The 18243-nt window shown below is 36.1% G+C and overlaps 1 protein-coding gene across 3 annotated transcripts in view; it reads right to left on the minus strand.

Moving 5' to 3' along the window:
• LOC135086651 (WD repeat-containing protein 47) overlaps positions 1 to 18243 on the minus strand; it is a 104026-nt gene that overhangs the window by 6019 nt on the left and 79764 nt on the right. For all 3 annotated transcript variants that reach the window (XM_063981407.1, XM_063981408.1, XM_063981409.1), the window contains 3 exons: positions 10576 to 10719; positions 9131 to 9286; positions 7211 to 7430 (listed from right to left, as the gene is read on the minus strand). In XM_063981407.1, coding sequence (XP_063837477.1) covers positions 7211 to 7430; positions 9131 to 9286; positions 10576 to 10719 — 520 coding nt within the window. The remainder of the gene's footprint in view (positions 1 to 7210; positions 7431 to 9130; positions 9287 to 10575; positions 10720 to 18243) is intronic.

Genomic DNA, 18243 nt, shown 5'->3' on the forward strand with positions numbered 1-18243 from the left:
ACAAATCTTCGAACGTGTATAATACCGTGCCAAAGTAATCATATAATTTTGGCACCTTAATAACTATTGCCGTTTTTGTTGTAAAGATCATGCAGCGCTACTTGCGGATATTATTGGAAAGAAAACTATGTGGGCTCTAGATCTGAAGCCGCTTTAACGAACACGAAGTGCTCATACAATGCGGCGTATTTTTTTCCAGTCTTTAGTCAGGACTTTAGTCGAATTAAAACCCCGGTTGAACGTGATATAGCCGCACTAGAATACGATGCTTTTTTGCATAATCGCAAGACTTCGTTCCAGTGTCGACCGAATGTTATCACGATGTATGTGGCCCAGGGGTTACCGTAGCCGCTAAGGTTTGAAACTTCTTGCTTAAAATATTGTAGTCTTTGGCATAGACTACGACGGTAGTCATGGAGATAGGAGTTTGTTATCTCGTGTCAGATGTAAATGGTGAAAAGAAAACTCATGATTCGTGTTATTTTTATGCAATATGTAGGTATTTTATAAAAGTGGAACCCCGAGTGATCTCCAAAACCCATTCTATTATTATATACGATTCGGCTTCGATATCTATAATACAATAGGAGTTTATTTCATGTGTCAGATGACAAGGGTGAAAACAACCTACGATTCATGTTGTTTATTTACGTGCAATATGTGGGCATATTATAAAAGTGGAATGCCGAGTTGTATTTCTAAAACTTGTTCTATTATTTTATACTATTTGGCTGCGACTCGGCGTGACGACAATACAAAACATTTTTCGCGAATCGGTGTTCATACATTCACACAATACATTAGACGCCATGTTGTCATAAACGACATATTATAAAATCGCTGTGATTTAATATTCTTAATCATTAATTTTATGGCAAGTGTCCATCAGGAATCATTGTTCTTACACACAGAATCGTATTATTTCGCTTTCGGGTAGTAATATGTCAAAATTGTTGGTTCTTAGGCAAACAATGTATGGAGAACGAACATTGTCCTTTCGTCGCAGGTTTTCCTCATAAACTTTCCCAAAATTCAGTTAATTTTTGTTTCGTAGAAGAGCGAAAGCAAAATAAATGCTTTGAAAGTATACTCCATTTATGCTTGATAACGATATAATAAATCAATTTGACTATAAAGTTAAGACTTTCTTTTAATATATTATTAAAATGAGATATTGTAAAACATGCTTTGTATGCGCTCCTGACTTGAATATTGTTCTAATATCATCCATTCGTTATTTATAATCGTTAAACAGTATGCTGAGATTGTATTTTACACCTTATTAAAATATTGCTGACTACATGTATTTCTACCGTGCGTGTGCATTGTAGTCAATATTACATATAAGTCATTAAAATGTGATGTTGTGATAACAATTTTCACCAGAAAATAATTAACCAAGTAATTACGATAGCAATCTATCAAAATGGCGGACATGCCACTAATCGAAGATTTTCCAGATGCGCGAACATTTGCGAACGGTTTGTTTCGTATTCATCCTATGACGTCTTACTCGTATCTCATTTCTACACTCATCCTAAACTAGTATTCCTAGGTCAAGATAGTAAATTATTTTATTCATTCGTTACTTATCCCAAGGTGAATATTCCAAAAACAAGTTTGGATAGCAAAACAATATTTACATTTTGTACGCAAATTCACTGAACACTCAAATGTAAATAGGAAAATGCATTTCCGACAATATGCGGATTTGTTATTTTGCGATTGAACGTTCTGTGTATAAGCAATTGTGTACATCAAGAGCCGACGAGGAACAACGGAATCGTGAGTAATAGTTTGTTCCTGTCTGTTTCAGCTCGCGAAGACTTTCAATAAATGTCGTATTTGTAACTTGTATAAAAATAACAGCGATCTTTAACTTTTAGTCCCTTGAATTATTTTTACAGAATGAGCTTACATCTCTCCACTTTCACTGCATTTTTTCTTATTTAGAAATCTTTAGTATTGTTCTACGCCATCGTCCATTATAATAATATTTTATTCCATTTAGTCAGCATCAAATAGTTCGTAACACCCAAAGTGGTCAATAAGTTGATAACACAACCTAATTTCAATTGTCAAAAAGACACCACGTCGCACGCTGGTTCAAGAAATGATAAAAATGGAATTAGCGATTTATTCACTTTTTTCGATGGTATCATGTGTAGAATGTCATAAAAAACGTTTTGTTTAAGTTATATTTTTCCGAGAAATGCGTAGTTTTTGCTATATTACATGTTTTGTGTTTTATTTGTATGAAACGTTTCCTTCACGAGGCTCTTATTCAAAATGTTAAAGTTTGTTAGATATGACTACTTATAGGTTTTAAAGAGTCATACTAATAGAAGCTAATACAGTAACAACTTTGTCCCAGTGCGTCCCCGTTTAGGATATAAGTGATATTTTCTAAGGTACGAAAAAGTAAACAAAATATATGGATATAAGGCAACTTTATCATAATTTATTGATGTTCTAAAATAAAAAGAAGCTAACAATCATTCCAATCTTAATCATTTATTATTCAACATCATCATCAACATCTATAAATTCAAAAGTTTCATCATTATTTGAAGCTAGTAAATTTTTAACTTCATTAGGAAGAGGAGATTTTGACTCACACTCATTTTTGGTCTTATTGTTGACAAAAAAGGATCCGAAGAAATAAGTAAATTGTTTTAAATATCACGATTGGTCACTTTTCGGTTAAATTTACGCGTATGATTCTCTCTGATATTTCTAAAATCTTTATTCCGCGATTCTGTAGCTTCTTCCGATAGTGCTCCTATTGGCATAATATCTAAGTGCAAAGCAAAACCAACTGACATGAATCATTTAACAAAATTAAAACAAAGATCTTTAAATATCGATATGTACAAGTATGGCCTATCTTCATTGCACGCATGGATACGGGCTATGGAGACTATATTACACATTACTTATAGACTAGAATTTAAAACTTGGACAACAAGAGGAAATAAAAAAGCAAATATTATGGAGAAACGAAAAGCTGAAATACAAAAACGGTTTCGCGATGAAACTGGATTGCTAATAGATATTGTGCAGCAAGGGGCTGGAACAACAAACAACGGAAATACTGCGCGTAGATTTTTTGCAGATCCAGAAAAAATATCCAACATCACTGGAGTTAGTCAAGATCTGATTCCTAGGTTGTCTGTATTATTAAGGGCTATGGCTTCCAGTGAGCAAATAAACCCCCAAAACTTCACTCAATTTACTTAGATATTATGCCAATAGGAGCACTATCGGAAGAAGCTGCAGAATCGCGGAATAAAGATCAGAGAGAATCATACGCGTAAATTTAACCGAAAAGTGACCAATCGTGATATTTTAAACAATTTACTTATTTCTTCGGATCCTTTTTTGTCAACAATAAGACCAAAAATGAGTGTGAGTCAAAATCTCCTCTTCCTAATGAAGTTAAAAATTTACTAGCTTCGAATAATGATGAAACTTTTGAATTTATAGATGTTGATGATGATGTTGAATAATAAATGATTAAGATTGGAATGATTGTTAGCTTCTTTTTATTTTAGAAAATCAATAAATTATGATAAAGTTGCCTTATATCCATATATTTTGTTTACTTTTTCGTACCTTAGAAAATATCACTTATATCCTAAACGGGGACGCACTGGGACAAAGTTGTTACTGTATTAGCTTCTATTACTATGACCCTTTTAAACCTATAAGTAGTCATATCTAACAAACTTTAACATTTTGAATAAGAGCCTCGTGAAGGAAACGTTTCATACAAATAAAACACAAAACATGTAATATAGCAGAAACTACGCATTTCTCAGAAAAATATTACTTAAACAAAACGTTTTTTATGACATTCTACACATGATACCATCGAAAAAAGTGAATAAATCGCTAATTCCATTTTTATCATTTCTTGAACCAGTGTGCGTCGCGAACTTTTTGGCTACTACGGGTGTCACGGACTATTTGACGCTGACTGTACCCGTATTGACTAATAAGGCTGGTTTTAGAATCGCGCTGATCGCTCGCTGATCGCTCGGCGCCGACGCTTCATACATTTCGGCTATCAGCGCTGACGGTCAGCGCTAAAACCAGCCTAACTCCGACAAAGTACCTCCTAAAATTACGTTTGTATAAAAATACTCTAGTCAAATTAAATTGATACTTTTCATGATAATTATCATAGTAGCTACCTAATTTTATTTAATTTCAAAACTCAATTTGCTGTTGGTTAGTTAGTTGGTTTGTAGTTCAACAATATACTGGCAATTTCCACCAGCAGCTATTGTTTAACAGCGTGTTCCGTTTCCAAATAATAATAGTGTTAATTGAGTCACCGTGGTTGGTTTAATTTCATACTTTGAAAATAGTAACAATACACCTTTATGGAAGTACGAAGCCACAGTACTCGAGTACAATACTTTGGCATAGTGATGGGCTAACTCGGGAAAAACAAAACTCGATTTAACCCGAGTTAAAATCCACGTAACTCGGGTTGAACTCGAGTTACGTAACTTGAGTTAACTGGATGGACAAGTCAGTTTTTTACTTATTTTTACCAGTTTATTCCCTCAGATTCGTATTAACATTTAAAAACATATCATTTATAATTTATTGGGAGAATCATACTAACTAAAGTAAGAAAGAAAAAAATATTGTTTGAAATATAATAATTTATTCATGGATTTTTGGCTTGAATTTTAATTTAAAAAAATAATTATATTTATTATCACTTGGCATTTTTCAAAAACAGAACATAAAACACGAAAATCTACAACAATATCCGGCAGTTTAAAGTTAACTTCAAATGAACATAGTCTCAACACTCAAATGATCGCCAATCTTCGGTCCATGTCGGATCCATTCGGTTTACGATACGAACTCGAGTCAGAGAGAATTCAACTCGAGTGGGTTCGAGTTACGCCCAACTCGAGTTAACTCGAGTTACTTACTCGAGTTGACCATCACTACTTTGGCAATCAGCATTTGAAACCCGAATAACAACGTTCAAGGCAGACTATCAACTGTCTTGAAACCCGCAACTAATGTAATCAAAAGGGATGCTAATTAATAAATCATAGTGGTTTAGGTTTCGTCCAAAACGTGTTTCGAACTTTCGACGGCTTTTGTGTAACTTTAGGATTAGGTATATCGAAGTAATAATGACAGACAAAACTGGGTAACAAAACACCACTAATCAATCGAAAGGTACTAATAAACACGTTACTCCTTTTATAGAAATGAAGTATGATATGAATTGTGCGGCTACATATTTATTTTGTTATAACTGAATATATAATTTAAGAGACCATTAAAATTAATTGGGTCAGGAAGTCAGGGGTATAATGCTTATATTTCTTTCAAATGTATTTTTTACGTTATATGTACATATTTATTATAATACCTACCTAAGAAATCCTCCAGATTAGTTACCTTTCTTAATATGACGCGTATTTCAATTAATTAATTAAATATAAGTTAATAATTACATTAAAACAGATACAGAATCGTTTCAGTGAATACATCAAGTAAATCAACTAAACCTTGTGTAAACACGATAACATATAAACTGTTTTGAAGTTATTGTACCCGTCGACCCTTACAAAATTCAGTGGGGTTCTAAATACACCACACTCGATGGATAACTCGATCAATACCATAAAAGCAATTAAAAAGGTACGCTTGCTCATGTCCACATTTTTTACGAACTGACGGGGACGGGTACTGAGCTGCTGACAAAATTGCCAGGTGAAAATTTGCAAACGCACTTTTTTAATATCTATAAATATTTTAAAAGATAGTTAATATTGGTTCTATGCGACCAATACATTATTAACTTTGTTACTATTGCTTTTTAGATAATATTTATTATTTTAAGGTACTCAATATAAGAAGATGGATTTTTTAATATATCGCAAGCCGCTGTGAATTGTGAAAATGTGTATTTAGAATAAAAAAATTTTTTAATTTAAAGTTTATCCACGTCCCACTTTCTGATAAGAAACGGTGACGGAATATAGAATGAAGTAGCTCGTACATTTATAAAAATAATATATCGCCTCAATCTTCTATATATCTTCGTTGCTAAGAAGTTGAGGCGTATCGTAAAAAACTTAAGTGGAACCCTTTGGGAAATGAAATAAGCGAGACGCTTTGATACCGAGGGTCTATTTAAGTGTTCCTTAGCAATACTATATGTAACTATTATTAAGGTTTAAGTTTCGTTTAGCTGCTGAGAATGCTTGCACAGTGCGGGGTTATTTATATGGTAAACTAACTGTGACCGTAACTTGCCAGTGCCAGTCAGTCGTCTAGTCTACCAAGACCCCTCATTTATACGGGACTGAGGACAGTAAAGGGATCAAGCTATATCTCAGAACCTACATCGAAATAAAACGTACCAGTAATGAACTATTAAACAATAGTAATGATGACAAGTAAAATATTTCGAACTTCTATAGCTACAGACAGACAACAATTTTAAGAATAAATATTTTTGACTAATGTTTTTATTTCTGGCCTATGAACAGTGTCATGTTACAGCAGATACATAACGTAACATACAAAAAAACTATTAAGGTGATTGTTTCTAGGAAATCCATCAACTTCGTGCTTCTTGACAGGAACGTTTTTGCGAGATCTGACAACTACTAAATGAAACGCACGAGAGAAAAGGCCGCCAACAATAAAGTTGTATTCCAATAAACTCACCTATATGATACCTACATGCGAAAGTTTGTACTTAATTTTAAGGTTCTTTATTACATTGCGACTTTTTGCACCGCGCTGCAGCTTCGAAAATCGTCTACCTTTATTCGCGTTACTAAAACAGCGGTACAATCACGATTCAGTCACGCGGCTGTCAAACGCACGCGTGTCCGCAAAAAGTCGCAGTGTTCGAAAGGCCTAAGGCTAAGAACTCATGGCACGATTTTCACCCGCGCCCGCGGCGGTTGCGGGTCCGCAGCTTCTGTAGAATGCAGAAAACTAACTGCGAAAACTAATGCACAAACTCACGACGCAGTTTTCGTTTGTAATCGGGTCCCGCTCGGCGGTTTTCGCGCTGGAAAAACCGGCAGGCGACCATTTTGTACCAGTGACTTAACACAAGGAGTTCAGCAATGAACCCCAAATATTTTTTATCTCATCTAATTTAAAGACTTATTGAAAAAGAATAAAAATTAAAAAACAAATGAAGGACACTGACCTTGCAAGTCAGTTAGCACCACCCGCCCATCGTAGCCAGCCGTGAGCAGATAGTAAGCACCGGGGGAGAAGCGCACGCTTCTGACGTCACCCGCGTGCGGCGTGAACCGCTGCAGCGCGCGCGATCCGCGCACGTCGTACAGCGCGCACGAGCCGTCGTCGTGCCCGCACACCAGCAGCCGCCCGCTCGGGTCCACCGCTAGCGAGGCCACCGCTGAGCTCTGTTTGAACAACCAAACAATGTAGAAGCGTCCTTTATACAAACCGAATAATGTAACACAATTATAATTATTAGTTTATAAAAATAAATGCCCGTTTTTACCATCAATCCCAAATGTTTAAGAGACCCCTATGAAAACAAAATTTTTGTTATGTGTTACCATAGGGATCACTTAAAAATTAGGGATTGATGGTGAAAACGGGCATAAATCTATTTAAAAATCTTACGAATTATATGTGCGCACTACATAGCCTTTTATATGCGCGCGCGTTCGGTTGACTTTAGTCACCGTGATAGTACCTACGAGTATGTCTCTTCATAGATTAGAATAAGTACTACGTTGTCTCGATGACAAAAAATCATCCGCGCGTGACAAGTGTGCGCATAGCCTAATGTTACAGACGATAGCACATAATTTAGTTTGATGTGCCACCTGTCTCTCTGTACAGTGCTGTTTGTACATTCGAACAAATCATTATTTTAACGTCAAATATCTGAATGTTCAAATATTTGTAACCTATATCTAATGGGTTGTTGTCCGGTGTCAGTTTTGTCATCTGTCATTGGTACGCCAAATGACAATTCGGGAGGAAACGGCAGAATAACGTCACGCGCCGGATAATGTTGCGTTTTTATGGCCTATGTGACTTTGTTGTAAAGCAACTATGGAAATACAACTTCGGTGTTTTATGAGGCTAGATCTACCACTTTTTTATAAGGACGATCAATACCTTAAATGTGCCGTGTAATTCCGGCTGAGTAGTAAAGAACCACCCTCAATCTCCCGTGGATGGCGTAAAATGGAACTAAGGAACTATAAGCTATTAAAGCTCTTCAGCCCGTCTGGTCAGCGCGAGGGGAGTGTAGGCAAAATCCTCTATTTTTAGTAGGGACTCCAGCTCCTGCAGCGGAGATTAAATGCTCTGATGATAATGATAATGTTATGTATTAGTACTATTTTGCACCGCCTACTCAAATTCTCTGTTTAGCCTGAAGGTTAGCTGGTAGAGAATACCTTTGCCTTTTGTACCACTTTTTGCAATAAATATGCAATGAATACTTTCAATGTAAGTAAGGTGACTGATCTGAGTATTTAGTTGTTATTTTCACATCAAATATTTAATTGACAAAGCCTCTTGATTTATTTATTATTTCAATCGCAAGATTTCAGTGACAAAAGCAAAATATATCATGACAAAAGATTGATCTGTACTTATTGTCGTCCTTTTATCGTGTACCTCGTTCAGCTCTCGCATTGATATTTTGATTAATGAAACGTGTTTACGAACCAGCAAGCGGTGACCCATCAAACCAAACAAGAGTAAACAATGCTAGCAAGATGGAAGAGGTAAGAAATAAAGAAATAGAGAGCAAGATAAATAATATTAAGATTTTGGCAAACGTTTTTACGAAATAGTACGTATATTTTTTTATTTATAAAATTGATTACCTCATATGGAAAGTTAACCCACAACCTTTCGCTCATCCAATTTCTCCATAGCTCAGCAGTCAGCAATAGCAATCACAGATTTTCAAGTTTTTTTTTTTACTGAAATAATGACAATGTCTATTCTTATATTTGACCTCCAGAAAGGCGCTGGATGCAGGCCAGTACTAACCGGTCAGCATGGAAATCAATGGGGAAGCCCGTTGTTCAGCAGTGGACGTCCTGTGGCTGAAATGATGATGCATGACTATTACCTTATTTGAAAGTCCGGCGGGCGGGGAGATGATATTCGCGCAGCTGCCTGTCCGGAGGTCCCAGAAGCGGACGGACTTGTCCTGGCTGCCGGACACAAACATGGCTCCGCCCCAGTTATACAGCGACAGGACATGACCGGAGTGACCACTCAGAGCCTGCCAGAAAACACAATCACATTAGAATCCATAAAAATAGTATAAATACGAAGGTAACTCTGTCTGTCTTAAATCATCTTTTCACGTTAAACCACGTGGTACACTCGTTTGAGGAGGTATTCCTTGAAGCGTGCCAATTTTGAGGCGCACATAAGATATTCCTTCCTCGAAGCGGGAACATTTAAAAATAAGGAAGAGCGTGAAGTAAGCGTATATGGAGCAGACCTAGAGCAAAATAAAGGAGTTTTTAAGATGATGACGATTAAAGCCAATAAACTCTGACTGACCGGATTAAAGACTCGCTATCCCTTTATTTGACACCTAACTGTATCCGTTATACCGTACTAAAACGACGTAGTAGCCCAGGCGCAGGGAATTATTACAAGAGATCATTTAAATAAGTATCAGATTCGACGTTTCCTCAGAAAAAATCTGATATTAAACTTTCAAATTTTGGCAGCGCTTACGATGTGCTGCATAATTTTCAACAACGAATATGTAGTATGAATTCGATTTTTTTAATATTTGGAGATTATTTCTATTGTAAGAGAATCATCCTCTATATCGCAGTCATAAAATAAATTACTGGCTATCCTCGAGTCAATAGACACAGTTGACGTAATGTGACAGCACAAAGGTTGGGGTTGATCAAACGGAATCAGTGTCAGAGTACACAAACCCATCCCCAAAATCAATGGGAGGCGGGAGCCCTGAAAAGCTTATAATGTATTCTGATTCAAACTGTAGCGACAAGTTTAATTTAATTTATTTCACAATGTTATCCTCTCAACTTTTCATAATGTTACTCTTTGCTTGAAATAACAATAGAAAGCGTTTGTGTTTTCCTATGCCATTTAAGTTTTAGGAGTCATCGGTTATTGTGGGATAAAGTAGGTCAAATTCTGCATGATTGGTGACATCATTTTAATCAATTCAATCAAAGAAGTTAATTGAGTGTCGCGCATTGAGGGGGTGAGGAGGAAGTGTGGTAGGCAGTCTCTACTATCTGAATACATGGAGAATTATTATATGGGTATGCCTGATTTAAAAACAAGCTTAATTTTGCAGGTCAATAACATTTCTTCCATTCTACCCAGATGTAAATAGAAATGTTTAATTCCAAGAGGAAGTTTTTGATACCATTTCTAGTCTTATCAGACCGACATGATCCGATTTTTTAAGATGCCTTTTTCTTTTTTAGATGAAAAGCGTTAAAAAGGTTGTAAGGTTTACACCGATCACCGAAGCTAAGCCTCGTATTATCAGAAAAGTTAGTCAAGTTTACGTACTTGGAAGGTGTTGCCGGTGGCGCAGTCCGTGACGTATATCTTGCAATCGCCGGCGCCGCCGCTGACCAGCAGGCTCGTTTTGTTCGACGTATCCTCGATGAAGCACACATCGCGGACCGTGCCGTCGTGCATCGTCAGCTCGACCTGTCGTGATAAGTTTTAAAAGGTTAAGACATTTCGCAACAAGTCACAATGAGGGGTTTCGCGAATGAAAGATCCGCTAGATGGCGGGACGTGGATGTGGGGTCTGAATGCTGCGTGATTGGTGGATTTTGACATATCTGTCAATGTCATGTCAAAAATAACCAATCATGCAGCATTTGGACTTCGCGTCTACGTATTGCCATCTGGCGGATTTTTCATTCGCGAAAACCCTTATTGGGTGGTTGACCAATTAAAGGCACAACGTTTTAAAAAAGAACACACATTCTAAAAAAATATTTGAATAGGTACCGTAAAATATGGTTTATAGTAAACAAACAAAGGAAATTGAAGTCATAGTTGTGTTTGCTGTGCAAAATCTATGAGAGAGCCACGTTTTTACAGCTCGAAAAAAAGGACGTCAATGTTTGCCTTTTTGAATTTTTTAAAACAACTCTGCATCCTGAATTTTTAATTCAGATAAAACACAATATTATCAAAACAACAAGTAGTATCTGAAAACAGTCAGTGTCGACTTTTCGAGTGAAAAATCGTCTAGCCGTAATGCTTGAAATAACAGCGCCCGAAACGCAGATAGATTTAGTAACTAATGGCCCTTATTTCATTCGATTTTCTAAAATCCGGCGATGCGTGTAGTCCGAGCTAACACGAAATCGAGTGATATATTCCTGACCACCGCTCTCATGTGAAAATTTCTAGTGCAGTTTTTTTAAATCTAAAAGCAAAAATATTCTCGTAGCCTGCGGCTTGAACGACACTGAGTGGTCAATTTTGCCTAGCACGCAACAACGCTTTACGATGCAAAAAGAGCACTCCACGCGCTAACTTTCATCGTCATTTCTGCACAACAGGTTCACGTGTCGACCTGAGGCAAGGCATAGATTAGTTTGCATAATACTGTCGATTCATTTTAGTTTACTCAGTTAGATAATTTATAAAGATTTGCTTTAGAAAATATTCTTTCCACCTACGAGTATACGCTGATTCGAAATCTAAATGATATACTTACTTGTAATTTTGCGAGTATAGTAAGACGTCCATTTAATTTCCTAATACTTATCATATTTTTTATTCTGTTGTGTTCTATTTGGGATAAAATTAACACTATATTGAGCTCTGTGTAACGAGTGAAATGTATGTGGTTCGTCCGATAATTACCGGTTGAATATGAGTATGACGAGCATACATTTGATTATATAATTGATTAGGGGTTGTTTTCCCCCCGAGTCCCCAAACTAATGATAGGAGTAACGAGCCAATTAGTCAACGTTAGTTAACGATGACTAATTGGTTTAACCTCAGACCACAAATTTTTCAGCCGCCCCCCTAACATTTGAACAGACATAAGGTACATTTGAAATACATTACTCTACTTTCATCAGTCATGTCATGATGAAAGGTTTGACCTGAGGGTTTGACATTTGACAGCCTGAGTTTCTTGAGTGCAAAAAACGAAGTCATACATGACCTGCTTATTTTTAGGCTTCAATGGTAGGACCCTCTTTGGATAGAAAATAAATATCAAATAAGGAAACGTAGAGCGATGACAGCACAGACTTGCCAATGCCCATTAACCACATAATTTTTGTGCTAAAATAGCATCTATCACAACTACACAAGACACCCAGTGTTGGTGTTGCTTTGTGTGCCTTATTTAAATTATGCATGCATCAGCATAGTGATCTGGTATATTTACTGCAGATTAACAGCTAAGCCAATTTAAACAATCATTATACTATTGTGTATTATCTAAAGTAAATAAGAAACTATACAAACTATAGGTCTATTGCGACTGGGAAATAGTAAGAGGAAACATTGTAATCAAGATATTTTTTCCATATTGCCCATGAGACATTTTTGCCACAGTGGCCTATTCCGACAACGGTCACTAACGAAGTTCCACCTTAATTGAAACTGGCGTTTAGTGAATTTGCCACCTCGTAAAATCGAATCGCTCCACGAGGGCGTGTGTATGAAAATTCCAATCACTTTCAACAGATTGGGAATGTTGGGAACGTCGCATAATTAGAGGGAGTGTAAATTAATTTCGGGAGGGGAATTTTCCGGAAAGGTGTTGTATTCTCCAAAATTATTATTTGGATTACTTATGAAATGCCGGAAACGCGTTTGCTCAAAGTTTCGTGATTTCAAAGATTAATGATTGACTTAAATATTACATAAAATTATTATTTGGGTTACTTATGAAATGCCGTAAACGCGTTTGCTCAAAGTTTCGTGAAATCAAACATAACATCTTAAAGGGTCTTAATATCGAACAAGATACCTACAAAGCTCTAAGGAGCGTTCGGAATATTGTATGGAAGGTTTTATTGTTATGGGAATATTTGGTTAAGATAGAGTATTCATTTGTTTATATTTGATTTCTCTTATTCTGATTCATAGAAGGTAATACAGATAGGCAAATCAGAATTCATTTTAAATATTTTTGCAAGATATTTTTCACAATTTATTCAAATCAACATTTATAACTACATTTTTAAATATTTTTTTTTACAAAAATCTTGATTCTTATCATGCAGATTGTGCCATGGGACTTTTAGTCTAAATGATATTCTAAATGAGTCATTATCCAGTCGATTTTTAATTGTGCTGTCAAGAGCGAGCATAAAACACGTACAGTTGACCGACTTCTCAGCTATCTCCATTAACGATCACCGCTAAAAACGATTTTCAAGTTTAATTACTACACCCTGAAAGTGTGGTTAAAAGTTGTTAATTACACAATAAATCTTTTGTCAATCTCATATAATTTTAATTGACGACAAGATGCTTCGAACGAAGTATCGTCAGGTAATGTTACAACAACGGATAATAAGTACTAATTTAAAAAAAATAAAGAAGAACGGTCATCTGTGACCCAGGCCCGACAGAAACGAGACATACCTCAGTTTTTTTGTCATGCCTTAATTAGTTAAATTATATATTTTTTATATTCGAAATCTATGTATAGCACCAAAATATTACCCTTTGTTTTTGTTCAGGCGTTATACAAAAACTAATACAAAATGCCTATAGTCCAGTCAATGAATGCCTTAACGACGGTGTAGAGAGGAATCCGTGGAACACAATTTCTGACCTCGGGACTTTATTTAGCCTAGTTAGGTGGTGAACATAGCAAAAGTCCCCGCCCTTAGCCCTTGAGCCGGCGGGGAGAGGGGGGTTTAAAGGTACCACTTTTCGGTTTTTCGCTTAATCCTCGGAAACTATGCGTCCTAGTGACATGACTACTATGAACCAAAAAAAGCTTATTCAATTTGCTACAGGTGAGACCGTCAAGTTTTTCTATATCTTGTATAGTTTTTGCGGCATCTGCTCTAGAAGGTCTGTAAAATTGGAAATTTTATTGTTGTCTTACATGTTCCTTTCAGGAGAAAATCGACTAAATCAACATTGAGCAAACACTATAGACATGCGGGAGCATGTTAAGCCTAGTTCCAGGGAGGGGACTGCACCGTGCGTATATTTAGACGAACCAATTAGAGCCACTTTTGACTCCTCATCATTCAAAAACTGCTGTGCATTAACACTTCAAATTTGGCTCATGTATTGAGACTTGCAAGATGTACATCAGCTTCAAATTTCATAAATATACCTCAAACGGTTATTTAGGTATTGACGTTCAAAAATCGATATTTAGAGCACTAAAATCTATCTATCACATGTGAAATGTTAAAATTTACTGGTTTTTTATTTGTTCCTATGTATTTACATAACTACCTTTCTGGATGCCAAATTTGAACCTTCGAGATCATCTGGAAGTGGTTAGAATTTGGTCTATAGGTCAGACATGTAGATTTTTGGACGTCAATATCTAAAGAACCGTTTGAGGCATATTTATGAAATTTGAAACTGATGTATATCTTGCAAGTCTCAACACATGAGCCAAATTTGAAGTGTTAATGCACAGTAGTTTTTGAGTGATGAGGAGTCAAAAGTGGCTCAAAGTGGTTCGTCTAAATATACGCACGGTGCAGTCCCCTCCCTGGAACTAGGCTTAACATGCTCCCGCATGTCTAGAATGACTGCTCAATGTTGATTTAGTCGATTTTCTCCTGATGGAAACATGTAAGACAAAAATAAAATTTCCAATATAACAGACCTTCTAGAGCAGATGCCGCGAAAACTATACAATTTATAGAAAAACTTGTCTATCTCACCTGTAGCAAATTGAATATGCTTTTTTTGGTTCAAAGTAGTCATGTCACTAGGACGCATAGTTTCCGAGGATTAAGCGAAAAACCGAAAAGTGGCACCTTTAAACCCCCCTCTCCCCGCCGGCTCAAGAGCTAAGGGCGGGGACTTTTGCTATGTTCACCTCCTAACTAGTCTAAATAAAGTCCTGAAGTCAGAAATTGTGTTCTACAGTTTTCCATCTATAATGCTTTATTTATTGACTGGACTACTATTTATCACCAAAATTAGTAAATGTATGTACCTAAATGTCTATTACAGCTGTTATGGTTTTATTATTCTGTATCTAGGTGACCTGGAGATAAAGCCGGATTATACAGGGTGGAAATGAGAAGTTACAAAATCCAAAAATTCTATGTTACCAGCTTCTATCATTATATCTCCAGGTCACATAGATACATTCCATAGCAGCTGTAATAGACATTTAGGTACATACATTTACCAATTTTGGTGATAAATAGGCATTTTGTAATAGTTTTTGTATAACGCCTGGACAAAAACAAAGGGTAATATTTTGGTGTTATACATAGATTTTGAATATAAAAAATATATAATTTAACTAATTAAGACATGACAAAAAAATTGAGGTATGTCTCGTTTCTGTCGGGTCTGGGTTTTTTTTTTGTATGGGGCGTGACCGTTCTTCTTTGATTTCGCAATTTACAAAAAAATGTCGAAGGAATATCAAAGCGAACAAAAACTATAAATTTTTTGTCTTTATCAGAGTGACGTCAGCAGTAACATCATAAAGTGACTCTATAACTTACTTAACTTGATATCTATAACTTACTTAATCCCAGGGGAACCATAATATATTCCTGAAATGAAAGTACTGAAGCTACTTTATTTTCTATTGAGAAATACTCTCTAAAAAGGTGTCAGAATAATAACATTAGTTCACATTTAATAATAGTAAATAGCGACTTTGTTGTGAATAGAGTCACGTAACGAATTCGTGTTGTTTTATTAATTACTAATTGCTTATAAAAATCGAGCTGCATTTTGCTCATATTGTTTAATGATATCATACCACTTACGGTAGGTATTATACGGTAGGTAATATTATATTAAGTTTTGTGTAAATACTAATTAGTTAGCTTTTGAAAAACGTTCTTAAACAATATGATTACTCGACCAATTAAATTTCCAATAAATAGTAATTATCAAATAAATTAACGAATGTTATTTCAATAAAATCCGTGCGCAATTAGCAGTCTAATACAGTTTTTCTCTGTTCAGTTTTACGGGATATAAAAACACAACACAAACAAGGTTATCTGGAATTAATTATACCGCAAATTAGACGAGGGATTCCTTTTGATTCCGCCGCATTACTAATTAAATATATCTATCCGCCGTAAACAAAACAATAATATGATAGGGGAAACTAATGATGGTACGTAGGACGTAGGTGTCTATTTATATGTAGAGAGGTGCTCTTCAATTAATATTACGAAACGCATGAAATAGTTGTTCTATTTTTGTTTTAAAATAATATGTGAAATAAGCGAGGGTTCTTTTGTACTTCTTTTTTGTCTTGTAAATAAAGGGAAATGGCTTACAAATGCTATAAAGAAATTGTTAAATATCCTGAGATTCGTTTGATAAAAAGAAAAAATATATCTGACTTCTATTGAATATTCAATAAGGACAAAAAGACATGTTAGTTTAGTTCGGTGAAAGGTTGCCCAATTTCTATAGACAGACGACAAAAAATAGATTGAGGATGTCAGATTATAATTGGAACCGTCCCGCACCAACAATGATGTAAGTTATTTCCATAATGTTAAATAAACAGAAAAGGTTTTATCTCTAACGTAATATATTTTAACAGCAATTCGTAGGTATACGCTGTGGTGTAGGTAGAGCTCATTGTAAATTGTATTTTCTTAATTAACGATTTCTTCTGGTTATTTAGTCTGTTGATTAACAATGTATCCGCCCGTATAAAGCAAATGAACACCTAGGCTCATACATAAAAATTTGCATCGAGATGAATGTCAGGCTAGGTTAAAAACGGGCAATTTCGCTTCCTGGAAATTAATTACGCTTTTGTTTGTTTAACCCTTTAACCAGTACAAAGAACAATATTTTTCATTCGTTTTAAACTTTATTACGTCTGCATAAAATTCAAAATAAAGGAACAATATGGCAAACTAGATTTTACATTTTTATAGCAAAATCGTCGTCGTTCGTCGTCAATATAATTGCGCAATGAAAGTTATTCGAAGAAAAAAGCAGTTCGGATTGTTTTCCAGAGCAAAGTTGTTTATCAGGACGAATTTGAATCAGATATTTTATACATCATGTTAACTGCTATCCTTTTTAACGCAGTGCCTACTCTGTTAGCAAGTGGCAGCGTAACTCATTGATTTGTTAAGTCTAACCACTAAACCAAGCGGTGACCTTCACTTCCTCTAAGCCACAAAACCCGTCGGAGGGATTGTCGTTTAAGTCTAGATGATTTAGTCCAGCCATGAGAACCTATAATTAATATTAATGGAACCTATAATGGAATTTCATGTTCCAGTTTCCATTCCGTTCGCATAGCGTTACGACGCTTCCAAGTCACAAGCAATGAGGATCAGTACTGTTGTAGAAAATTCAATAAAACTAGTATCTACGTTAATCTTTAAGACATAAGAAAGATATATCTTTTTGAATTATCCAAATCGGACCATTACTTACGAAGATATTAAGTAATAAACATAGGCCGTTTTTGCCGCTAAAAGACAACGTACGCAGGGCTGCGTGACGTCACTATATCCGAATCGAGCGCAGCCGGCGTACTACTGGGATGGAAAATATTTTTTTCCAGCTAAACTATCAGTTTTAGAAAAAAACTTTTAATAACATTTATTCATCAAAATAAAGTAACCTATCGACCAGTAATTTTTAAAAATAGCCTTACCCAGCTTCTGGCCTGGGGGGGGGGGGCTCAAGTCATAACCAGTTTCTGGTTCTGGCCTAGGGGGAGGGGGTAAGTCATACCCAGAGCTTATGCTTATGGCCTGGGGGGAGGGGCAAGCCTTACCCAGCTTCTGGCCTGGGGGGGGGGGGGGGGGGGTAAATTATACCCGACTTCTGGCCGAGGGGGAAGTCATGCCCAGCTTATGACCTGGGGAGAAGAGAGGGACGGGGGTCATACCCAGCTTCTAGGCTAAGATTAAATAGATTTCCAGGAGGGAGCAGCTGGCCCATGGGAACGGCGAATAGATAGGTAGGTACGTAGGTTTAACTCAGAAAAACTAAATAACAGGTAGGTATTGCGTGTACATCGAAATGATCTTCATA

This window comes from Ostrinia nubilalis, chromosome Z, assembly GCF_963855985.1.
Source record: "Ostrinia nubilalis chromosome Z, ilOstNubi1.1, whole genome shotgun sequence".
NCBI classification, from domain to species: Eukaryota; Metazoa; Arthropoda; class Insecta; order Lepidoptera; family Crambidae; genus Ostrinia; species Ostrinia nubilalis.